A 26,686-nucleotide genomic window follows, 5' to 3' on the forward strand; every position below is an offset into this window, starting at 1 on the left:
TATATTTTTTGGAGTGTGGGAGGAACCCGGAGGAAACCCACGCAAGCACAGGGCAAATATACTAACCGCACAGTTAGAGCCGTGGGGGGAATCTAACCCATGACCTCAGTGCTGTGAGGCAGTAATGCTATCCATTACAGGTTAATCATTTATCTTACTGGTTTACTTTAAGCAAAATATATACTGTTCTCCATTTGCATCTTTACTGGGTGTATCATTTGCTTAAAATTGCACCACTCAAACATATTTTCCAGATTGCCATGATTACACTGTTGTAGAAACCTTGTAGTTTTTAGATCACATCTATGTTTGATTCTGTTTCTGTGTGTTGCTCTCATACACATTTATATTGTACTGGAGGAAATTGGCTGGCCCCATAAAGCACTGATATCCTAATCTGATAATTGGCAGGTAAAATGGCCACCTCATTGTTCTTTAGCTGTCCAGGTGTAGTGAACTGGAAATGCCAAAACACACATGAGCAGAAAATATTGGGGAGTGGTAACATTAAAGTCACTGGAGGGTCAACCTTCAGATTAATGTCAATTTGTGCTTCCCAACATTAAACAATGATGTGCAATTCCTTGCGACAGCGAACAATGCCGAGCTTTTGAATATGTCATTGGCTGCTCTTGTTTGCTGGTTTACATCTAACAGTTCTAGAAAGAAAAGTGTCATGTGCCCCTTTTCCCAGGTAATCTTTGACACGTTATGTATTGTCTTGGGGTCCGGGTGTACTATATAGAAAAGTGTATTGCTTTATTAGTGTTTATAACTTGTGGCAAGTGCTGGTATACAGAAGTGTAAGGGAGACGCATGCCAGTGTTACATTAGCAGTGTGAGCATTGCATATGAATAGATAAAGCTTTTCGTCTTTAAGTCACACTGAAGGAGAGATCTGGGTCACCATGTCTTTACTCAGGCAGCTTTAATGTTAGAATGGAACTGCACCTATGAAAAGATAGTTTGTTTAATTGAGAAATTAGAACTCTACAAAATGAATCCCTACATCAGTGTGGTGCAGAGGAAGTGTAGCGACCTTAGAGAATAAACTATACTGGCGCCTGCAATTGAGACTAAAATCCAAGACCTCCAATGGGGGTGATTCAATTCACCTGTTGTTGAACAGTGCCGGTAGGGAGCTCCCGGAGCTATTCAATTCACCGCGATGTTTACTCTGACGGGAAGATGTTAATTTGGAGAATGCCGTTTCTCGCGACTTAACCTGGGTGTTTAGTCACGAGAACCGGCATTCTCCGACTAAGGTGCCAGCTGTTAGCTGTGCGCCGCTGGCACTTTAGTCAAATGAGAGCAGCAGTGTACGCAGGCCTGCAGACACAGGAGGCTATAGCCAGACGGAGCCATAGGGCTAGTGTAAGTTACATGATGCGACCGATGGTGGCGTCTAAAGAAGCTCCTATCGGTATTACTGTGTGTACAGACACTTAAAGTGGTTCTTGCGCATTTGGATGTATGGATGTACACAAGGGAAGGAGTTTGTAGCGCCATTTGTATAAAGTCGCAGACGGGCGACCACCAACAGACGCTGCTGCTTGTGCGTCCATTTCCGAGTCAGGCTCTCCATTAAAGTGGAACTGTCATACATAAAGTGCCTCCTGCGTTTTCCTGATTATTGGTTCAGTACACAAAATGTCTACCAAGGTGCGGTTGGGATATGTACACTTTAAGTTGTTTGCCATGAAAAGCCATTTTGGCTTAAATACCATTAATCTTCAGTATGGGCTGCTTCCCTGGTTTATGATATGGTTTCTGCAAACCCTTTTCTGTAATTCCATACTGCATATAACATTTGCACAAATTCTCATCCTGTCCACTGTAGCCTATGTGGTGTGGCCATCATGGACGCCTCACCTGGCACTTTCATTTGTAGAATATTTAACTCATGGAACTATTGATTCAGTGGGTATCTTGGTACTCACTTTTGTTAGTTCCACACTGTCTAATCTCTTCATTGCTTATCTTGTACACTGTAACCTATGTAGTGCGCTCAAAATGGTCTCATCGCCTTTTACTTTAGTAGACTGATCAATCCATGGATTTAATGATTCAGTCAGTCTATTGTACCCTGCTCTCCTATTCTACATATCCCCAATTACTGCTTGTGTCACCCACTATAACCTATGCAGTGTGCCCAAGATGGCTGCTGCCTCGTCTGGTATTCTCATGGGTAGGATGAACAATGTGTGAATCTAGTGATTCTGGATGGATCTTGTATTTCATATCTTGCTTGATTATTCTGTAGCATCCCCTATTACTATTCATCTCTTCCAGGCAATTCTTTTTCATTCCGCCCATTAAAACCTCTTCAGTGTGACCCAAAACTGCTGCCCCACCTGGTATGTCCGTGGGTAAGATGAGCAATCCATGGAACTTATGACCCAGAGTTGTCCTATGTTAATTGTTTCTGTATTTTCTACAAATGTAAATAGCTTCGAGTCTAATTTAGAGAAAAGTGCCACTTAAATAAAATTATTAAGTGTATAGTCGTAGTTTTACATTTTGCAGCTGCAAATGTCTCCTTTTCAGTATGGAGAGTTGTGGAGCATACCTTTATGGTGCTAAACAGGTCCTCTTATTCAATTAAATGTTGACTTCTAATATGATGAACCGCATGCAAGAGGATGGGTCATGTTTGTTTCTTGTAAAAGGTTTTCAACCTACCCAGTTTAAAACCACTTTCAATTCTATCTGTAAATATATATGATAGCAAATGTACCGGTAATTAATGAAATCTAATAATAAACCAAAATGTCACTTAATTCTGGTCTGGTGTTACACCAGAGCTAGCAGCTCCTCTGATGTCTGGGTACAATCTCGCTCCTGCCTAGGGAAGTTCTCTTCCTAGTGGACTTTGTCCTAGGACAACGCAGGTTACCTGCTGCTGGTATAAAGCGGCTTTGTGCTCCCGTATTCGATGTAGACATGTATTTTTATTTTTTTTTGTATATTGCATTGAGTAATGTGTATTATATTGCTGGTTTTAGTACAGGTCATTTAACTTTATGATGGTTTTATGCATAAGGTCAGATGTTCCTATGGATCTGATGCACGGCTTGACACACCTAAATCTGATTACACAATGTCTCTTCCTCTCATTCCTGCACACACTTCTGTAGCTCTAGTTACAGATTGCCAGTATAGCCACCACACCCTCCTGCTTCATTGTTGTTCTACTATTTCCAAGTTGATGTTGAGACTGGCGTTTGAATGGTTCTCACTTCTGGTTTGAACAGAAAACAGCAGCAATGCACATCTATATATAATTACCTAAGGGTATATCTGTATAAATGCTCAGTGTTTTACCTGTCCTGTACTGTAGTCTGCAAAGGTTGTATTGCACTCAGATTAACCAGTCTGTAGCTTATGAGCGCTGAAAGCTGGGCATCTCTCCCTGACATTACTGTGTACAGTGTGTGAATATTAACAACTGTAAGTTTCCAGCTCCCTGACAATAGGGAGAGATGAGCTGTCTTATGTGGTGGACTGAATCCTTTCTAGCAGATGTGGGTGTGCAGTGTATCTGACAGCTCATTGGACTGGTCACTGTTCCTGCTCAATCAGCTGCATTATTCAGTACATACAACTGGAACTGGGTGTTTGAGTTTCCTGCCTAGCCATGAAACTGGGTGGGCGGGCAGGTGAGTGTGATTTGGCGTATAACACAGGTAATGGCCCCAGGGATGGTTCACGGTCAAACATTATAGGCAGGAATTTCGCAGCAGGTCGTTTCCAAAAGTGTGAAACTTTTTTTTTTTTTTTTTAAACTCCATAACAGTGAGATGTTACAAAGTCAATAATATAGAAAGCGAATAGAGAATGTGTTGACAAAATCAAGCAAACAAATACAGTAATAAAAAGGCGGAGGAAATATCAGACCAGCCAAGGCATAAAAAGAAGCCTATGTAAAAACACTGTGTACATATGACCAGGAGAGGGAAGGGAAGGCGGAGGAGAGGGTGGCGGTGGGGGGGTAGAGTCCACAGGTACGTTACAATGGGTCGAAACTCAATTGCCTATATAAATACCAAGTGGTTGACTCAAATAGTTTAAATATAGCAGTTTGTTGTTGAGAGTCCAACTTATCAATGAAGAAGCTCCATTTATTATAACATTTAACAATTCCACTTTCAAAAGCAGGCAGGGTCGCTCTTCTGTCATAATACAGTAATTGTAAAAGTAAACGCTTAATAAAACCTAAAAGTGAGTAAGGGAAGAATCTCCCGCTTATGAACAGAGCTGCTGAGAGGGGGGGGCGAGCCTACACGACCCGGGCCTGTTTGATCTTGGCAGGGGCCCGGGTCCTACAGCCTCAACTCCCACCCATATAACACAATGCAGCAGCCACTTAGGACAGGGAGAGAGAAGAGACTTCTGCTGCTGCAGCAGCCTCTATCCCCAGCCCAGCACACGCTGCTGTGTTCTGGGCTGGGGAGAGGAGTTGCTGCAGCAGCAGTCAGTACTCTCTCAGTGATGTGCAGGGAGCGATCGTACCCCACCCCCTTACTTCGGCACCCCCTTGTGCGCCCACTTCGTGGATGCACACATACGTTTTGTTTTCTTTTACGATTTGACAGAAGGGGACATGGCCACACCTCCATAAATTGGCTATGCCCCTTCCCAGTCCTGGGGCCCGCCGGTGCTGTTGCCAGGTTTGCTTATGGGCATCTAAAGACCAGTTGTTAAAATGGGAGCACAACAGGTCTGCAAGTAAATGTAGAGAAAACAAGTCATTAATAAAGGACATTACTTTGTGTGTATAAAGAAGGTGTTTGTGTACAGTTTACACAATCTACTTTTTTTTTCTCTCTATACTCTGAGCTTGGCCTAAAAAGCTGGACACACGTATCAATTTGATTCAGAAATAGTATCCTTTTTATTTCTAATTAAACATTGTTCGCAAACATTACATTTATGTTCTAAAAGCTAATTACTTTTTGCAGAGCATAGAACTATGTAGGACGATTGTCAGACCGTTCTACTTTAGCAATAACAAAACTTGCTGTTGTCCCAATATTCACTTTGCATCACACTCACTCCTCTTGTCTCACCTCCTCCATATTCCCACTAGGATGTAAGCTCTCATAAGCAGGGTCCTCCCCACCCGTTGCTTTCATGTCTGCACTTATTGGACCTGATGCAGAACTGGGCAAAAAACTAGTGCATCTGCTACTGCATGGAAACAAATGCGTATATAATCCCATATGTGTAGTTAAACGCATCTTGCAGTGCACCTGCCAGTTAAGCTTGGGCAGCGCTGCATAGCATGCGCTTGTATGCACACGCTGTCACTGAACTTTATTTACATAAGTTAGGAAGTGTCTGGCACTCCAGCTGCTGTGGAACTACATGTCCCAGCTTGCGCAACCAGCAACACTGTGGCAGTGCATGCTGGGATGTGTAGCTCCATAGCATCTGGAGTGTCACACATTGCCTACCATTGCTCTATATGAGAGCTCCCCCGCTACAGCACAATTATGCCTCTTTAACTGTAAGTGGAGATGCGCTTGAAGTGGGTACAACTCTGCATTGCCCATACACATCCCGGGGTATGCACAGTGTGCTAACATGTAAGATATTCTCCACCATCAGGTACACATTCACCTCTGCATCAGTCCCATTTTATCTACCTCGCAAGTCTCTAATTTATGAATGCTCTGTCTTCCCCACTGTCCGGTTCAGCAGAGCCAGACACAGAGGGATTTTTACCCCAGTTGTCTGTAACATTATGCACAGTGCAATCAGATGTTTTTGGATGCACTCTTTCTACCTAATGTGATTAGTTTTCCATCTACATTTTATTGTATTGTACTCCACATTATAATTATTTATATTATTTTTTTCTATTATTATGATTTCTATTATTAGTATTATTATTTCGGTGTATTTGTATTATTATTTCTATTTATTAGTATTATTATTTCGGTGTATTTGTATTATTATTTCTATTTATTAGTATTATTATTTCGGTGTATTTGTTTTTTTGTTTTCAGCAGTTGATAAAAAAAAAAGTGAGTACAGGTATTTGTATAGAAGTGTGTGTGTGTGTGTGTGTGGTCAGTTTAAGCGTCTTGTAGGTGACCTGCTTGACTTTGGGAGAAGTGTCCGGGTAGGCTTTCAGCACATTCACTACACAGCTCAATTATCTGTCCTTATACAGGCATCCAAGATATGTCCACCAAATGCCAGTGGGTCGGAGAGACACAGGGAAACGTGCATGGCTAAATACTAGTGCACACACATCTGTAGCTGCATGCTGAGGAGTGGAGTCACCCGTAGTACCCAGTGAGGGTATGTTCTGTTTTTTTACCTTTTTCATGTGTGAGCTGACTTACTACATAGTTATTTGTGTTTTGAGCTGTGTTACATACTTTACAATGTTACTTACATAAACATTCTGTTCTGCATGATTTTCTGGGCGTCTTTCTTTGCAATGTAAAGGAGCAAGTCACTTTTAAGCTAAAATTAACATTACCAGCTACGAGAAAATATAGATCCTGGTGTAATTTGGCAAATGTTTTCCTACCGAATAACAAAGCATGTTCACTTATGTACTGCGTACACCTATTATACATTCTATGAAAATTAATAACCGCTTAAACATACATGCTCTTCAACCAACATGCATGTAAACATTTCTAGGAAGTTTTTTTTTTTTTCTTCCTTGTAACCTCCATTAGTCATGTTTTCCAATATCCTATTAGCAGATTCCAAGATTGTTTAATGTGGTATACACCCATTTTATTTGGCCGAATGCTCTACCGCCATGAAAATAAAGTTGATTGTTCTCATCACAGTGTGTATGTTCTTTGGCAGAGTTTGTAAGTGATAATATAACATGGACATTGTCTGCTGCAGATTATACGTGTTAGTGCTGTATTTGTGGGTCATTTATTTAGCGAGAGGGCAGATGAAAGCTAGAGAGTGGTCTGTACAATGCTACAGTAAATCATTACACGTAAAGAACCTTTGGCAGATGTTTATGGTTTGTGTATCCTTAATTATCCTGTTAATGACACATTTAAATGCATTTAGCAATGATGTGATTAGTGAGGTCCCTTTCACTACTGTTTGCCCTGTATGGTGACGTTTGTCTGGCCAGGAATTTTCATGTAGAATTTTATGACGTGTTTTTTTTTTTTTTTTTTTTTACTTTAATGTGCCATTGAAATTAGTGTCTCCACTCGCGTGACAAAGCAGAGCTATACATTTTGCTTAGCGAAAGTTTTTTATGGTTCCCCATTTGGAACATTGCTACATATTGTCATTGATATCTGCAAACTGGCTCAAAAATCTAGGTGGATGGGCTTAAGGGTAAAATGAGTGGTGTGGCAGAAAAAGACCTGATGAGGGGAGGGACATAGGTGACCCATCCTTTTTTCTTTTCATTAATATTCGAACAGGGTGGTGGTAAACCGCTCTGAACAAAAAACTTTGTATACTTTTTTTTTTTTTGTGCAATTTCTTTATATTTGTTCAAATGTATTGTATCGTTCATCGTTTTGGGGCTGAAACTGGACGATGTTTTGGACGACTGAACGATAACGACATTGTTATCGCTCAAAAAATCGCCCCATGTGTACGCACCTTTAGTCTCCCGCCTTCATGTCTAAAGCTAACTCTCCCCCCCCCCCCCCCCCCCATGGTGCATAACCCCCCCCCCCCCATTATGGTGCCTAACCCTAACCTCCCCCCACAAAATCTCTCTAGATCAATCGGAAACACTTGGCCCAAATGTAATGGCCCGTGAGATTTCAGCAATATTGACTTAAGATTTAAAGCGGCAATCTCTTTAAAAGGCAAATCCTAGTTGGTTTTGCCTTTAAAAAAAAAAAAAAAAAAAGGGGGCAGCTTTAAACTCATGCTAACATTGATGAAATCTTGCCTCTGCTTGCAACTTGTAGGCTATTATATTGGGGCTTGGTATAATAGGAAGATGAAAGATGTGTTTAGTTCTGAATTAGTCAGGTTGGTGCTGGTGATGTGAGCTCTAGAATGCTTGGAGCTGGGATTATGGGTTGGGTAATAAACAAGTCTGCTGCTTTGTTAAATGTTTTAGCATGGGAATACCAGACTCCTTTTAACCATCTCGTCATTATTTGGCTACAAACAGCACTGTCCCATTGGTGTCTATAGAGAGTTCATTGTAATATTGTTGGGAAAGCAGAATGACAGCCCCCCAATAGTGTTTATAAATAGGAATATACAGAGCAATATGCTCATATTTACAGAAAAATCACTAAAACGTATGCTTTTCCCGTAATAACTTTTACATTAGGAACCTTTCAGGCTAATAGTATAGGTGTATGGAAAGTTATTCAGGGTGTTAATGTAATTCCTCTATTAATTGCACTTTAGGCTGTGAGGCTGGTACATTAGTTATTCATCTGCAATTATTCTTCATTACGGAACATGCTTTGGCCTGTTCTGTGTTCTCTTGAGGTTGTTGTTTCCAGTGTGTACAATTAGCAGAGCCATTAAATTCACTTTTCTGACCATCTGTTGCTAGTAGGATTCCTGGCTTTGTAATGGCTTTTAATGTGTTAATTTTGTCATATTGGGAAATATTTAACTATAAATCCAAACACTAATATATAGATTTCTAGGCACACATTAGGATATGACATACTGTAGGGATCAGCGAGTCCCATCTCGCTCTGTGCCAGACGTCAGGTAAGTGCTTGTGCAGCTGCTATTTATGTCACAAGGACACATACTATGAAGCTCTGGAAATAGGACGTTGTTACTAATTCTGTCTAGACTCTGTGACCTTTTTAAATGTGAATGTTTTTAGGCCTTGTATACACAGGCAGTAATTTATAGTGCACTATAATGAAGGGAAGATTTGAGAAGTTAATAAACGCTATTTTTAATGCTTTGATAGAAGCGAGGAAAGTGTTTTATTTTGTATATGCTTTTAACTTGTGTTTTTCAACACCCCTTAGGGCAGGGGTGGGCAATAAGCAGCCCCCCAGCTATTGTAGAACTGCACACTGTAGAATGCTCTGCCACAGTTTTGCTATTTGGCCATGCTAAAACTGTTTCAGGGTATGCTGGGATGTGTAGTTCAACAGCAGCTGGATTGACACTCATTGCCCACCCCTGTTTTAGGGGCTGATCCAATTCAGCGGGATGTGTCGCCAGACATCCCTGCGATGTTCGGCTGTGCACACCTCTGCCATACACTGTACCCTGAGATCTGCTAGTTTTCCCGTGCTCCTCTATGGTGTGTGTCAGGAAAAACTAGCGATGTTGCCGGCTTTGATGTGCTGATCCGGACCATGTTGCCGGCTTTGATGTGCTGATCCGGACCATGTTGCCGGCTTTGATGTGCTGATCCGGACCATGTTGCCGGCTTTGATGTGCTGATCCGGACCATGTTGCCGGCTTTGATGTGCTGATCCGGACCATGTTGCCGGCTTTGATGTGCTGATCCGGACCATGTTGCCGGCTTTGATGTGCTGATCCGGACCATGTTGCCGGCTTTGATGTGCTGATCCGGACCATGTTGCCGGCTTTGATGTGCTGATCCGGACCATGTTGCCGGCTTTGATGTGCTGATCCGGAACGTCACACCACGTCCATCGCGCTGATCCGGAACGTCACACCACGTCCATCGCGCTGATCCGGAACGTCACACCACGTCCATCGCGCTGATCCGGAACGTCACACCACGTCCATCGCGCTGATCCGGAACGTCACACCACGTCCATCGCGCTGATCCGGAACGTCACACCACGTCCATCGCGCTGATCCGGAACGTCACACCACGTCCATCGCGCTGATCCGGAACGTCACACCACGTCCATCGCGCTCATTTAGTGTCACTTTACATCATCAGTGCAGTGACTTGTTTTACAGTGTCATCCTTTAGCAAGTAGTGATGGGTAAGTTATTTACTGATGTCGCTGCTTTGGGCCCTACACACTTCCTGCTTTTAACATGTAAATTGTAACCTGTTCCCAATGTTTTTTCCCATGTGATCAGTAACCCATTTATAAAACTGGGTTATATAAAATATAATCCTACAACAAAATAACGTTGCCATATTTGGCGGCAATATGGCTGCCCCGTCCGGGAGAAGGCAGCCAGGTTGGCACAGCAAGGGTAGTGATGCAAGTTTGGGTGCAGAGCGGGGGGCATGACTTAGTGATCTCGGCCTCGCCCCCGCTACACAATGCAGAGATTACCGGCATTGTGCAGCAGGAAGAGGGGCCACGATTAATCGTGTCATGTGCTACTCCCAGACCGACCAATTGATTTGCATAAGTGAGCGGCTGTGGGGGGGGGGAGAAGATGCCAACGGGGGGGCTGGGAGACGTGCCCACTGTTGCGGGGGGGGGGGCGGGAATGCCACCTGATTGCTGGGAGCACCACACGATTATCGGACGTTCTGGGGGAGAGTAGGTAAGTGTGCTTCCCGGGTGCTCTGGTTTCCTCCCACATTCCAAAAATCATACTGGTAGGTAATTTGGCTTCTGACAAAAATGTGTATGTATTTGTATGTACATGTGATAGGGAACATAGCTTGTAAGCTCCACTGGGGCAGCGTCTGCTGTGAATGACTGAAATATTATCGGTGAGGCGGCGTTAATTGTGTGCGCTATATAAATAACTGGAAATAAATCATGAAAGCAATCTGTTTGGCATTTGCAACACTACATTTTTCTAAAAGTACATACCTGGCACTACATGCCCTTATACCTTGAATAGTATTCTTATGTGAACATTTATAGTATATAATGTATAATATATGAATTTCAGTTTTAAATGTGCATTTTATAGATTTTTGAACAGTCATTGCACAAACATCTATATTCCTCTTTTAAGGGTCTCTAATTGAACAGTTATGTTTTTGTGGTCTAACATTGTGCACACTGTATGTCAGTCTGATTAGGTACGAAGGAGGCAAATTGCTTTTGGAACGACAGAAAAGCTGACAATGACACGGCAATTCGCAGCTTGATCTCACCCCAGACTCGCACATTTTTGCTCGCAGCTGCACTTACGGATGCAAGGAACTCGCACCAAATTTATTTGACCCTATATGTGAAAATATTGCTTATGGGATTTTGTAACTTTTTTTTTATTATTTGTAAATATCCAAATAATTTTAATTAGTGTCCTATTTAATGGTCTTTTGTGTGTTGTGAATGCCAAATTCACCATGATGGCACCATTGTAGTCACTTGTGTTTTAAATGGTAAGTCTGCAACTTTAAAGCAAATTGCATTACCCAAAGGTGATGATGTATTTGGTCTTTGTGCGTTTATCGGTCCGTTGTAGGGGTGGGCAATAAGTGGCTCCCCAGATGTTGTAGAACTACACATCCCAGCATGCTCTGCCATAGTTTTGCTATTTGGTCATGCTATAACTGTTGTAAGGCAGCTTATTGCCCACCTGTGGTCTGTTGCCTCCTTCCTTGTATTCTGTGTACTAGAAAGATCTAGCAGCTATTTGCTTAAACATTTGACACATGTCTGATGAAGACTTAATTGCAGTAAGTGTGAAACTCTCCATGTCAGATGGTTTGTACACAGTATTGTAGGACCTAGTGTGTGGTTGTATTCCTAATCTTAGACTCTATGACTTCTGTGTGCACAAAGGTTCAGCTGCTGTTTGCAAACCACGGACTGAGCATTGTCGTTCTGCCTGTTGATCAAAGTGTTAGCCTATTGGAGCAAGTGTGCATGGTAACTTGATCCAGTAAATGATTAATTCAGCTGGTATTGGCATTCGGGCACAGTTTGTTACATCACTTGAGCCGCTTTGGAAAATGATGCAGTGTGACTTCCTAAAAGTCCTCTTAAATCTCACATCCGTGGACATTTTCTATTCAAGTGTTGGCGAAAACTTTGTTACTAATTGTCCACTTGGGTGTAATACTGCCCATCCACTAGTAGACCATAGAAACGACAGCACCATTACGACATTGCAATCGTGCTGTCGTTTCTATGTCTGTGATAAGCCTACACTGAACGAGCAGTCGTTAAATGCAGGCTCATCAATCATCTGCAAACATGCTGAACCAGACGTTATCGACAGGTTGACCAGCATGTTTGTCCGATGATAGATGTCGGAAATGACCAGCGGGCGTGCACGTCGCTAGTCGTTTCTGACTTTAAAGTGCCCGATTTGCGGACCATTTGCAAGCAATTGCACGATAACTACGTCGTTATCGTGCAATCGCCTGTCAAAATAGTCTAGTGGATGGGCAGCATAACTTGCAGCATTTGTTTATGTAAGAACTACTTTTTTTTTCTTCAAACATGCAATCTTTAAAGTATTCATCTGAAAAGGTGTGATGTTGGGCCCAGAATTCGGCTGCACTGGGAGAAAGCACGACAGTCCCCTAATTATGGTGATTGTTATGGAATTTAAAACTGCCTTTGAGAAGCTGGTCAGAATGGCTTCATTGTGATGAGGGGCCTATCCATTTAACGACATGAAAGTCTGAACGTCCAGCATTCAGACTTTCATGTCGCTGAGGTGCGTGAAAGACGTTCACTTGAACGTCTTCAGTGAAGGAGCCCAACCTCCCTATCTATTAACATGTGGAACCATATGATCGTCGTCAGGTTGACCAGCATGTTCGATAGATAGTCGGGGTCGGCAAGGACTCAGCGTGCACGCGCACCGCTGGTCCTTGCCGGCTATCCACTTGCAGACTTTCTGCATGATCCTCCTGGTTTTGGTCGCATCGTGCAGAAAGTCGGCAAATGGATAGACCCCTTTTACTCTCCAGTTTACAAATATACCTGAATCCTAACATGAGGGCATCACTCTCCAGTGTATTGCCATTTTTTTGTAACAACATGCCTCCAGTCCTGTGTCAGGAGTATCACATCTGCCAGACAAGGTATCCCGGCGTACAACACATTATTATTAATGCATTTCGTACTACTCTAGGGTACCAGGCAAAGCATATTGGTGTTTATAATGAGGGTGGCGTTAATCCGTGTTTGAGCAGGAAATACACCTGACTGTAATTAGTGGTGGTGGTGAAAAGGACTCTTGCATCTTAATGTTGGGTCCTGGAGGGGTCTCATATAGGTCATAAAGTGGCTCTGTGTCATTGGCCCCGTCCTTTTGTGTGACTCATCCAGTCCACACTGCTGCCTGGTTGTCAGTCACTGCATAAGCAGAGAGCAGCTCCCTTTCTAACATGAAAACCAGCTGCAACACAGACAGCATGGTGCACGGGTGATGTATAAGATAGTGGCTTTGGCAATATGGGATTGCTGCTTTTGAGAACCATGGGATAGTACTGCTGTGGTACACACACACACGTACACTGAGATTGGGTCTTTCTGCTACATGGATTTGGAGTTGCTGTTGCACTAATGGGAAATTTGTCTAAATGTGAATAAAAACCAGGTTCCATGTCTTGATGCCAATTTAAGATATGTTACCTGATGTATTTGTTAGTGTGTGTTATACTGAATTGGTTGCTCTGTTTTCGCATGCACTTTGCAATGCCTGAAAGATTATACAAAATTTTCACTACATTTGGTCACCTTTCAGACTGTCCTTTGTTTAATAACTTTTAATATATTTAGTCATCTGTGTTAGATGCTCCTTGATTCTACTTGATGATCCAAACCGCTGTTCAATTTTATTCCTTGCTCATTGTCTAAATAGACAGGAGATGCACAGTGCTGTCAGGCTAACGTGTAACGTGGTTAGTTTCATACATTTTATTATTATTAGTAATGTTGGTATGATGTATGTACAAGTGTCAGGACCATTCTTGGTAATGTTACTATACTCTTGTTTTACCACCATTCCTGTACATAATAGTTTACAGAAATCCCCTTTATCCATATTCGTTTACCACAGGTCTTCAGTGTTCTTCAAACACATGCAAAAGCTTAGGTCCAGCGTCTACTGCTAGTGCTGAGATAGAGTGCACCCAGTCTATAGTGAGAGCATTATGTAGTGCAGGGGTGGGGAACCTTTTTTCTGCCGAGGGCTATTTTGATATATATAACATTATTTGCGGGCCTGGTGCAGTTTTCCTCTGTAATCACCAAATGGAGGTTGCCCGCTCTCTCCCAGGCTTATCTGTAAAATGCTTTCATTTACCATGTGACAAGTTAGTTATATATCCATTAATGTTTTTAGCTGTATTTGTTTACACTGCAGCTGCTTGCTCGTAGCCAATATGGGCCACAGGTCTCTGATATCTAAAATAGTGTTTTAGGTCATGGCTGGAATACCTCCAGAAAGTGTCATATTCAGGTGTGACTGTCTTCTGCTAGTGCCAGCAGTCACGGGATGACTGAGCAGATGACACATGTAATGAGCAGATTGCAGGACTCCAGCACATCTGGCACTCCTCATTTAGGAGCTTCTTTCATGAAAGGTGGACTCTAATCATTCTTACCATTCAGAACTTCTAATTTGTGACCCAAAGAGCACATAAATCAGTGTAAGCACAGGCTGCTAGACTGAGAATTCTGTCCATGGAGCTCGGGTACAGTGTTGAGGTAACTTACTACTCGTCTTTCATCCTTTGTTTGGCTCTTCCCAATTGTAAAGCCCAACTGAATATGCAGGTGCTATATAGGGAACTGATAATAAAATGATAATAAATATTATCTTCAGTCCAGTATGCACTCGGAATGTCACAGATTATAATGTTGATAATGATATTCACTATGTCGACAGGAGAAGGTCAACCTTGATATCGACCTGGATAAGAAAGCTATAATTAATGTCGACATTGCCATTAGGGTTAGGGAGAAGATTATGCAAAAAAGATGACATGGTTAATGACCACATCGTAAACATATCGACATGTTCAATGTAGACATTACAACCATGTCCTCATTCGCATGTCGGCCTAGTGAATGTCTACACAATGTGATACCCTTCAGTCCACCTTACAATTTGGCTTCAGTTCAAGCTTTTTAGGGTTTGTACACATGGGGCCTAATTCATGCGCAATGCTCGCGGAGTTAAGCAATTTCTTTTAGTTTTTTTTAAATGCTACTGCATGTGTACAAAAATCCCTGAAAACCCTTACAGTGTGTACGCCTAGTCTCACTAGTGATTGAGACGCACAGTGTGTGAAATGTATCGGGCGGTGACTGGGAGGCTATTCAGGTGCACGGAGATGGTCCGTGTTATGGGAGTGTCGATGACCTGGCTGCAAACTCGCATCAGAGGCCATACTCTGAGATTCTGCACCTAGTGCAAGCTTCCATGGTCCGACCGATGGTGGCAGTCCCAGTCCTTGCAGTCAGACGCACAGCTGTACACCAGGGTAAGGGCTGATACTAGCATTAGCATGAAGTCGCAGATGCAAAAGACGCTAAAGCAGGCACAGCAGTGTGGGACTCAGAATCTGACCCATGTTAGTTGAATTTAAAGCATAGTATAAACAATTTGGGGTTTATTCAATTCTTCATGGGAATTTAGCTCCCAGTGATCAGGGGTTATTCAGTTCCTTCCCGCGGCGACCACTATTTCCTGTGATAATGGCCGGAATTAGCATTCTGGGCTAAGTGTTGAGTGAGATGCAGCTTTCAGGTTGCCACTTGCCCTGAAGCCTTACTTAACACTGATCTCTTCTCTCACCTCAGGAGGGTGTGGGGAAGTAATTTAAGTGTCCGGGAGCTAAATTCCCGCAAATTAATTGAATCGCCCCCTTTAACTTTGATAGTACAAAAGGTGAAACCTTTAACTCTGAGTACTGGAATGCTTGGGAAGCATGATGCTCTTTGCTGTGTGGTAACTTGCTTGGAACACTGGTAAAAGTCAGGTAAAAGTACATGGATGTGCTATGATGTTCAGGCACCAGTGTGCGAGCCTGCACACTCACATTTCGTTACCTATTAATTATTCTGCTCTGAAACCCTCATATATATGATTTTTCAATCATTCTGGAACATCCCTTCTTTATAAAATGCCAGCACATCTCCAGATTACAGCATTCATATGAATAACCTGATGGCACCTCTTCCCCTGACTATTGCCTGCTGACCTATTCCCCTGCTCACCATAAAACACTCCCTAATTCTCACTTCTGCTTGTCACACAGCAGTAATTGCATTTGAAGTTCAGGCCTCGCCTCTCTCGGCTATTGCTCGTCCTTTAGCAATCCGACTGCGAAGTGAATGTTGGAAGATGTTTAAACTTCAAACACCCAACTATAAAGCTAACGGCCTCGATCAGAGCTGGCACCCAAACAAGGTTTATCGTATCAAACTGCAGCATAAGTACGTGTTTGACCCACAGATGATACTTTATGGCACTTGGCCATGTTGTTTTTTTACTTCAGATAGGCTTTCCAGAGTCCTCGTCGGTCGGTTTCCTTGTTGCTTAGCTGAGTATTATTTGAGATGCAGTGCATGCTTTCAGCACCCGGTATATTTTATTACACTGACTAATTACATCAATACTTTACAACACTGGCTGAGGTGATAGTTCTTTATGGGTGTGTTATGCACTGCGACCTATAACCCTGTAAACAGTGTTTTTACAGCACTGGGCAAGGCTTGTGTTTTACTTAGCAGTGGATGCATTTGGACTGTGCCACTGACACTGCCCGTGGCAAAATGCTTAAAACATATATTTCAGTTTTGTGGTTTTCTTGATTTCAAGACACTGTAATCTCATTGAGATTTCGTTTTAAAATGTGTGAATTTTTCTTTAAATTCCGGTCTAGTTTAAATGTTTTTATTAACCTGATCAAACCAACATGGCACTTCCCACTATGTTTAGTGTAAATATAAAGGTATTCTGTATGTTTATTGGAACCAATACATTGCAGAATTTTCTTTTTTTAATAGCTTATTAACAAGACCTTAAATCTATCTCATTCAGCATTTAGATAATACCAGTTACACTGCAAGTCAATTGTGATTAGGGAATCCGGTACTGGGATCCCGGCCAGTCTCGGGTACCCAAATACCCTGGAATTTTCTGCACCAAATCCTGTGCATTAACGGGATTCTCGCGTGCACTGAGACAGCCAATCACAGTGACTACATCTGCGAGTGGCACAGTACCGAATGTGACTCCCACACTGCCCTGCTGCTGCTGTCACTCATTGAAGGGGACAGGGACGAACTTCAGATGGTGGGAAAGGAGTGAGTGACAAGCTTCTTGGTAGTATATAAAGCAGGGATGGAGAACCTCAGTCCCGGGGGCTGTATAAGGCCCTCGAAATAATTTGGTCTGCCCCTATGAGCTTTTTTCTGCTAACCTCATCTGGCTAGCAGGATTTCTAGAATGGCACCCTACAGCCAGAATCTATGCAGCAGTGCCGCCTAGAGCGTCCTTAGGACTCTTCAGACTGTCACACCGCTGCCCTTACACTTCTGAGGAGCATCCCTGGGATGCTCCGGCCATTGGTGACATCACGCGGGGGGGACGTGGCCCGCTGTAATGCTATAGATAGATATATTGCTGCCAACCATGTGATTTTTTTTTTTTTTTGGAAAGGCATCGGAGCTGCTGTTGGTTGTTTTAGAGTGCCGGTTCTTTGGTTAGTGTGCGTGTGTGTGTGTGTGTGTGTGTGTGTGTGTGTGTGTGTATATATATATATATATATATATATATATATGTGTATGCATGCATGCATGCACGCACGCACGCCTTTGGCAGAAAAAAGCTTCTACACCCCGGATATTAAGCGTGGCACTTTCTCCTGCTGTGTCGTCTTAGCTGGCTAGCTGCAGAGAGAGTTGATTACTGGAGTCTGTAGGAGTAGTAGTTGTATTTGATGAATGGACCTCCACTGCTAATATATATATATGAATATTCTCTTTATATAGCCAAAACTAATTCTGGAGTTTGGGTCTGGTCAGAGTTTACAGATGGATGACTGCAGAAAAATGTCTTGAATATTTGAAAACCTGTTTAAATGTGACACTTGAAAACTATATTATTGCAGTCATCCCAGGTGGTCCAACTGTTATGGTACGAGTTAGAACGCCAGTTGTCTAGTGCACAGCCTTTACCTTGCGGTATGTGGTGGTCTCTCCTGGACATCCACAATCTACAAAGTCCTCTTCATCCATAACAATGGCTGATCTGTCCTCTTGTATAGACAATGCCAACGATGATCATCATCTATATCAGGCAGAGTTGAATGATGATGGTGATGAGTCTGACACAGGCACAGCTGAATCAGCAGGTGCTGTCGCAGCTGAAGATATGGACATGGATTTAACCGTACTTGGCGCAGAGCCTGAATTTTCTACAGCTTGGTATATAGGGTATAAGTCCGAGGACGAATTAGCAATGACACCCTGGACACCTGACTTTTTTTTAGGTAATACTTTCCGCAAATGAAAAAAAGACTCCACATTTTTTAGAATATTGCAGATTGCATCATCAGTCTGGTCACCTAACTTCCAATCTCCAGTGTAGAGATTTTAGCTGTTACTATTTTTTCCTCCATTTTTCTTTTCTTAATCTCGAAATATATCCTGAAATCCCAGGATTGTAGCCTGTTTATCCTGAATTCCCAAGATTTGGAAATCAATTTGGAACTAGAATCACTCATTCAGATTAACATGTTTTGGTAACCAACACTTTCGGGGAGAAGGAGTTGAAGAAGGGTACTCCCATCTGGCCCAGTGCTTGCGGTGAATACAAGTAAATAGAGCAGGCAGCATCCAGAGATTGAGCTGCACAACAAATGTAAGTGAAGTGAGTATTTGGGATACTGGATCCAATAGGTTTTCTATCGGGATGCAGTCAGGAAGCTGACGGTCGAAATACCGACCTCCGGCTTCCCGACTGTCAAATACCGGCAGGGTACTAAAGACAGTCGTCGAAATCCTGACGCCTGTCATTAGACCAATGCTGGGAGCCCGAAGGCTGGCATACTGAACGAAGGTAAGGCGGGTGCGGACAGCCGCAGAGGAGGGGGGGGGAGGTTAGGTGTCAGGGCTCCTGGGAGGAGTTAGGGTTAGGATTAGGCTAGGGGAGTTAAGGTCATGCATGCCCGGGGGAGAGGTTAGGCCCCCCAGAGACTTAGGTTTAGGCTGTGGGGACGGGGGGGGGGGGTTAGGCACCCCTAATGGAGGGTTATTGCGAGGGGGGGGGCAGGGTTATTAGTACTTACCTTCACCCCTGCCGGGCTTCTCGCGTCGGCGATAATACATACCGATCCCTTTCGATCCCTTTATGTCTTCTGCTAGTGTTCAAAAGCAGTAGGAACGGGACCTAATACAGTTGCTTGCAGTTAGTTACATGAAGAGGGCTGCTTATGTTATAGCTGCTTGCAGGCCACGTGCCATTGAAAATGTCTTTTTCAGCATTCAGTATCCTATGCCCAATAGATATCCTCAGGATCGCACAACATATACTGGACACTGCTACTGACGGGGAGACGACCTTCTGTTCTCTGCAGCTTGTTAATCATTTTACTGTGTAAACCTCTGTGCCTGGCAGCAAGTAAATGTAAAACGGTAGCCCTGACCTCTCTACAACTTTTGTTCCACATACTGGCCATTTAGACCTCTACTGCAGTTTAGGGGGAAAGGCTACAACTTGTTCTTTGTGTTCCCTCCTACACTGCTGTATTTATAGCCTCTCGGCAAATTAGAAGCACTATGCTGTGTGCTAATAGGGAAATGTAAAAATGGTTATTCTGGTATTTTGAGACCTGTTTTGTGCACTTTCTGCCCAGCTTAAAACTTGTATGTAAACCGTTCTCAGTCACCATACAGTACAGCTGGTCTAAAGCCAGTAAATATAAACTTTCTATTTCAGACATGCTTGAATTGAAGTTTTGATCCTTTGTCCCTATAAATAAAATCTATACGTACATATTATAATATAGCATTTCACCTGTCATGCAGCAGTTAGAGGTTCGTCACAGCTATGTACCCTGACCAGATCTGAAGCTAGGACCAGGCAGTGTATGCTGGTGGAACAGTCATCTTTGTAAAAATGCCAGGCTTGCATCTCATTTGTTTAAGTATTTATCTCAGAGTAGTGATCCATCCAGACCGCGGGCAGGGCAGGGTTCTGAAGTGTGGGCAGGGATTTACTGTGCGCCTGTTCCTGATAAGTGACCGTGGCCTACCGTGGAGGGGGCGTGTCCTCATGACATGTCCCCAGTTTGTCTCTCTCGGGGGCGTGTTCAACACTTAAGGAGGTGCTGGGCGTCCCCCAAGCTTCTCCCCTCACTGAATAGATGCCATGTGCACGTCATCTATTCACCCAGGGTCTCTCAGTAACTGCAATTTTTCCCACCTGTGGGACACTGCAGTCTGCTTTAGTTGATTGCCGATAAAAGGGCAGCACAGCCTAGCGGGAACACTATTGGAGTACAAGTAACGACGCTTTGCTACAATGGTTGTTGATTGTGTCTTGTAATGGGCATGTGTTTTAGTAGTAAATTTTATATATACATATACAGTGTAACACTGCTTTTATAATATACGTGTGTGTGCGCACATGTGCTTGGGGGGGGGGGATAGAGTCAATCCCGGCAAAGGGTATGCCGGTGTTTAGACTACCGGAGCCGGCATCCCGAAGGTTAGTAGCGAGGTTAAGTTTAGGGAGGGGCAGGTTAGATTTAGGCACTGGGGAAGAAGGGGTAGGTAGAGGGGGAGGGCTAGAATACCTACCGACATGTGTCTGTATCCTAACCCTGTTGGGATTTTGATCACTGGGATCCCGGGCGCTGGCATCCCATACCCAATCCGCTGTGGGTTTTAGCAAAGAAGCTGCATGTTTCTCTGGAGCACATCACCGATGATATAAAGATGATATAAACCTATAAATTGTCTGCCTGGTGGTATAATCGTGTTACGCTCTGGGGGTAAGATTAATGTGAACTACTGGTCCCGCTAGGGTGCCAGCATCGGCAAGTGTGTACACACTTGCCGATGCCGGGAGCGACAGCGCAGGCCATGCTGCCGAATGGCAACAATATCGCCCATCTGACCTGTATGCAGGGCCGATGGGCGATGTCGCTGACTACGCCCGGGAGCGCTCATCGTCACTACACAGCGGGTACACAGTCGCCGATGTAGACGATATGTTGTCCGATCTGCCAGTTGGCATACATCTGGACTGCGTATGCGCAAGTTGTATACTGTGCATGTGCAGCCCTCTATCTGCGAGTCCTCTTGCAGTGCCTCACAGCCGCAGGCTGCAGCATTTGGGAGGCGGAACAAAGGCTTTCCGGGAGGGATGAGGCCAGGGTCTGTGGTGGTGGACGCAGATTTCCTGGCCTCACAAGCTGCCAGGACCTGGTCAGGCTCGTATAAGCTTCAGCTAATGCAGCCTGGCCAAATGGGCAACCATCCATGGCAGCGCTGGGATCGCAGATGCAGCAAGGAGGGGTCTTGTTTCATACAGACATGGAATGGATGGAATTGCACAATGCTTGTGTGCGGCTCTGCTATCCCGTCTAGCTCAGAATCCTCTCCTCCATGCTCCCATCTTATCATGTTGGAATTGGGGCAACTCAAGTGGAGGCCACTGTTGTTATAGTAACTGATTTAAGTAATGATACCATAAGATGAGCGTTTGTAAGTATCAAATAAAACAGATTGAGTCCTGCTATTGTTGATTACCAAACCACATTCTGTAAACTGCATTAAATTTATGGGGCGAATACATTTAGTATTCCACAGCAGTGGTACTACAGTGCAGTGAGTGGCAGTAGATGGGAGGTTATGCGGCTGAGATGTGGCTGCAGAGACTGTGACGGTGAATGTAACATGGTGCGCATTATTCTTGGTGTTCATCTGGCCTAAAGCTGTTAAATCATTGTACACATGGAGCAGGACGTCTGTTTGCATTTAAAAAACACATGTTTATACTGTAATATATACGTAAAAGTAAAGAGTTTTATTCCAGGCTATTATATTTACAAGTTAACCCACGCAAGAGTTTAGATTTTTTTACCCTGCCCTTACTAATTCTGTATACGTTTTCTTGTCTCCACAGTTAGCCGTTGGTTTGTGACGCATGGTACACACAACGTGTAGCGACATGGATTGGCTGTGACAATACGCCTTGTGTGCAGGCAGCTAGGATGAGTTCCTGCCGAGCCGGCCTCCACAAGGAACCACTGAAAGTCTACTCATTGTGTCAGCATGTTAAGCGGTAAGCCTGGCTGGAGTTGGACAGCTGTATGTTCAGAGATATTTACTTGTGGTTCTAGGTTTCCAGTTGATCATGAACAAAAGTTTATTACTGGTTGCGTTATGGAGAAACTTTGTTGTTGTTAATATGGTTCTTCGATAGCTCCTAGGGCTCGTACCAGTGGCATATTTATCATGGGTGCAGAGTGAGCAGTGCACAAGTCCCCCTGGTGCCAGCGGATTGCACGCCCTGTATCCAGGACTGTTCAGTTTACCGCTGTGGCTGTATGCGTGACCTCCGCATACTCATCCAGCTGCACCATCTTCGAGGTGATACTTCTGGAAAGACTGCTTCACACAGGAGCTTGCAAAGATTTTAACACTGTGCCAGAGTCTTGGCTCTCTCGTGTGCTTGCGCCATCCATTCGAATGTATCACCGGAAAGATGAGACTGGAGCGGGTGTGGGAGGGGTTGAGCTGCTCTGTTCCCCATAGCTTTTAAAATGCCCCTGACTTGTTCATAAACCGTGCATGTGTTTTGTAATACAGATAATTTTGAGTGGACATGATTGCTCTGTTTACATTTGTCTGCAGGGCAACAAATCCTGTTTTACAAACCAAGCCTATGTATGAAAGTGCCCTGGGGCATGTGATGTGATCCATGTAATCGCTTAGTTTCTGACCTCTGCAAGTCTGAACACGCTCTTAAAGTAGACCTTCCTCTAGTTCATTTTGACCACTGAACAGTAGAAGAGTTTTATTCCTCTTGGGGTGTGCTGGGAGGCATAGTCCAGTTGGTAAAGTAGGTAGTTGGCCCATGGTTATGTGGTTTTAACAGAAGGTATTACAAGATCTATAGTGTGTAATGCATAATGTTTTGTTTAGTTAGTTTTGGTTTTGTTTGTTTTGAACCTTCAGTTTTTTTTTTTTTTTTTTTACTTTCTGCATGTAGTGATGTAATACTCCATTTTGTTTTCTGAATTTGTTGCAGGGCTTCTGGAATGCATTTGAAGCCGTATCACAAGCTACAGAAAAAAGAATCTGCCCTAGAACTACGCTTAAACAAAGGCATGCATCTGAACAACCAAAGCTCTGCTAAAGACGAAAAATGTAATGGCGCTACCAGGAAATGCTCACCCTGTAATGATCCACCCCGAAGACCACTGGGAACACTGTCTCAGAATACTATGTGCAATATAGCATCAGTGAGCCCTGCTAATAGCTTTGAGATTAAAACAAAAAATGTTCTGCCAGCAATAATTCACCAGGATGATGGAGAAGGCCTGTTGGATAGTTGTGCTTTCATCAAGCCTGGGAATACAAAGGAAAAGATTGCTTTTTTTGCATCGCATCATTGCAGCCACAATAGAAACGGCTCAATGAAGATTAAAAACACTGGGGATATGAACGGAAGAGCTGCCAAAAGGCGTAAAAAATCTGTGGATCTTAAACGTGTGAAAAACCACTTGGAAAAGTTGCACGAAGCGCATAAAAAGTGCCTCCTATCAGAAACCTTCCCAAGTGGAGTTGAAAACTGCTCTATTAAGTATGTTGCTGATAATGATGGAATTCTTCCTGGTAGACCTCTTTCCGTGATTGAGATGGTCGCTTTTCTAGAGCAAAGAGCAAGTGCGTTACTTTCTGATTGTGCTAAACCTTTCCCCCATCCTTCAAAACCTACTGGAACATCTAAATGTACTCTCCCACCTGTATCCTTGATGGCACTCGGAGCCAATGAGGAACCTTCTGAAAAAGACAATCCTGAAAAGGATGAGTTGGAGTCCGTGTGTGTCTTAGAAATGGTTGCTAAACTAGAGTCTGAATGTTTGAGACGCCAGAATGAAAGGGATTCAGGGGGTCTTTCAAGGAGTAACAGCTTCCGAAGGAACGTTGGCCGAATGTTGCTCGCCAGTGGCTCGCAGCAGGAGCAGAGTCCTTCTCAGAATGAGCCTTCTATCGATGTTGATCCGGAAAAACAGTTAGCTGCTTCTGCCGTGGAGAGAAACATTCCACAAATTAAGGAAGACCCCTCTCCGGCGTCATGGGCAAACTGTGCTCTAGCCATGCCGCAAGATCCGGAGTCTCTGCCGCCCATGGAAGACTATTATGTGGCCAATGTAGGCCTTGAACTTGTGAGGGATACCTATTTAAAAATGAAATGTAGGGGTGATTTTGCGATCACTGTGGATCCTTGTAAATTTTCTATTTCTGTCTGTATAAAAGCTGTTGAATGTGTCCGTGATTCTTTTGAGAGTCAGACCATGAATGACCGTGCAGCTGATGAGAAGGTGGAGAGCTCAGATAGGATCCCAGATCCCTCTCTTAAGGCTACAAATGTATTAATGCACACTTTGCCACAACAGAAAATAGGACACACACAGGACAAAGCTTTAACAGGGGACCCCTCCCCGGGGATCTTATTCTTTCAAAAAGAGCAAAACAATCCAAACCATGCACATGTACGAATCGACCCCGAAGTAAAGTTACAGGGTGAGAAACTGGGAAAAAATGCCTTTGACAATACTCTGTGTATGCAGAATAGCTCAATGATTGCTCAATTTTCTGTCTCTATATCTTCACTTGGAAACGTCACTCAGGTACTTGACATGTCTTCTGTAAAGAAACCGGTGTCTCATGATTTTCTCGAGACCAGATATAAAATCCAGCAGCTTTTGGAGCCTCAACAGTATATGTCTTTTTTGCCACATCTCATTCTCGTGAAGATATTTCGATATCTTCCCACTCGAACTTTAGCGGCCCTAAAATGTACCTCTTGCTATTTCAAAGTCATTATCGAACATTACGACATTCGGCCGTGCGATTCGCTGTGGGTCCAGGATCCACGCTACAAAGATGATCCTTGCAAGCAGTGCAAAAAAAAGTATGCAAAAGGCGATGTGTCTTTATGCCTGTGGCATCCCAAACCTTATTGCCAAGCTTTACCTTACGGCCCCGGTTTTTGGATGTGCTGCCACATGTCTCAAAAAGAGAGCCGTGGTTGTAGGGTGGGGCTGCACGACAATCGCTGGGTGCCCGCTTTCCACAGCTTTAACCGAGCAGTTTGCAAGAAGTCGAGAGAATCTGAGCTAGAGGATAACTAGCAATGTGGGCAGCACATAATGGTCTTGTAGAGGAGGATTTTCATGCTCCATGCTGTTTACATTGTATATAATCATGGGGTTTGCGAAACTGCACATTAACACAAGAGCCTTTACTTAATTGCTTCAACTGGAAAATTAGCTCTTTTATGTAAATAACTTATGATCGATGTACATATAAAATCTATTGCTAGCTGATGCCACCTAATCTTTACAATGCAGCTATGGATGTTTTGTGGCTATAGGTGTGTGAGTGAGTTTCTTTGTGTGTGTGTGTGTGTGTGTGTGTGTTTTTCTTTAATGTCCTGTTAAGTCTGTATTCCTGTATAAAGTTTCTAAATAGAAACTCCATATATTGGGGCTTGAAGCATTTAAAGTGTTTTTTTATTATTGGTTTGATTTACAATCAGACTGGCACAAGTGTCTGAAATAATGTGACAAGTGAATAAATGAGGTGATTTATTGTATAGCGACAAACTATATGAGGAGGAAATTGTCTGGCTTTACTTCAATAAAAATGTGCATCCTAAATTCCGCCGACTGCATTGGACTTGAAGTTTGTTTAATGGTGTTTTGTGTTTTTGCTTTTTTCATAATCTTTAATCCGCTCTAAGGGTCACACTGATTTAGAACATTTGTAACAAGTCAAGCATTTGTCTTATCTTGAACTGTTGTGTGTTTCTTTTTGTCATTATTACCATGCATTTCTAGATGTACAACTTATGGAAATGTTAAAGCCCTTTTAGCACCGGCAGAACTGCTGAAAATTATAATACTGATCACCTTTTTTATATTTACTGCAATAACCATGTTGGGTAAATCTGTCACAGCTGTCTTTATAGTAGAGTTCAAGACATGTTGGTGCATTTTTCTTTATTATATATTTTTTTTTTTGTGGGATTTTTTTATTTTGATCACCTGCTTATTATATTAATTTTTTTTATGGTTTTTCAAGTGAAAGTACTTTTTGCAAATTGTGATTTCTCTCTTGTCCTTTTCTTTTTTTTCTCTAAACTTCTTTTTTGTTAATGACCGTAGTCTTGTGATGTCTGATGGTTTGTGAATTACGCTTAATAAATCCACATGAAAAAGCCTGATCTGGCTCTACAGTACTGACAGTATGCCTTGCTATAGAAAATCTTGTACATTATTCTTTATATCAATCCGGTGTATCATCTACAGTAAATTGTATGAATAATTCACGTCACAGAGGAATTCTGTTGTTTTTTTAGGCGCCCTTTAGTGATGGGTACCCAACAGAGCTATTCAGTTGTTGTTTCGATCGGTACTAGTGCTGCGGTTATCAGGCCTTTTGCACCCAAATGCGCCAGTTTTAGCAGCTTTAAGCACCTACACCTTTCTAAAGTACTGTGAAGCGCACCCAAACAGCTGTCTTTTTGTGGATTTCTGCTTGCCACCTTCAAGGAGTTGCGAGCGGAAATCTGGCGCTGTAGCATTCTCGCCCTATCAGAGTAACAATTGAATAGCTGTCGGGTACCCATCACTAAC

At 43.1% G+C, this 26,686-nt stretch overlaps 1 protein-coding gene across 3 annotated transcripts in view; it reads left to right on the forward strand.

Moving 5' to 3' along the window:
• Positions 1–25,712, forward strand: part of FBXO34 (F-box protein 34) — a 78,864-nt gene extending 53,152 nt beyond the window's left edge. For 2 of the 3 annotated variants that reach the window (XM_088461371.1, XM_088461369.1), the window contains exons 2-3: positions 21,943–22,101; positions 23,071–25,712. In XM_088461371.1, the coding sequence (XP_088317497.1) occupies positions 22,031–22,101; positions 23,071–25,180 (2,181 nt within the window). In that variant the 5' untranslated portion in view covers positions 21,943–22,030 and the 3' untranslated portion in view covers positions 25,181–25,712. Of the gene's footprint in view, positions 1–6,178; positions 6,310–21,942; positions 22,102–23,070 lie in introns of all 3 variants that reach the window. The other variant, XM_088461370.1, reaches the window with a different exon arrangement.
• Positions 25,713–26,686: the final 974 nt, after the last annotated feature.

The sequence above is a fragment of the Taudactylus pleione genome, unplaced genomic scaffold (genome assembly GCF_031769625.1).
Source record: "Taudactylus pleione unplaced genomic scaffold, aTauple2 ptg001041l, whole genome shotgun sequence".
Classification (NCBI taxonomy): domain Eukaryota; kingdom Metazoa; phylum Chordata; class Amphibia; order Anura; family Myobatrachidae; genus Taudactylus; species Taudactylus pleione.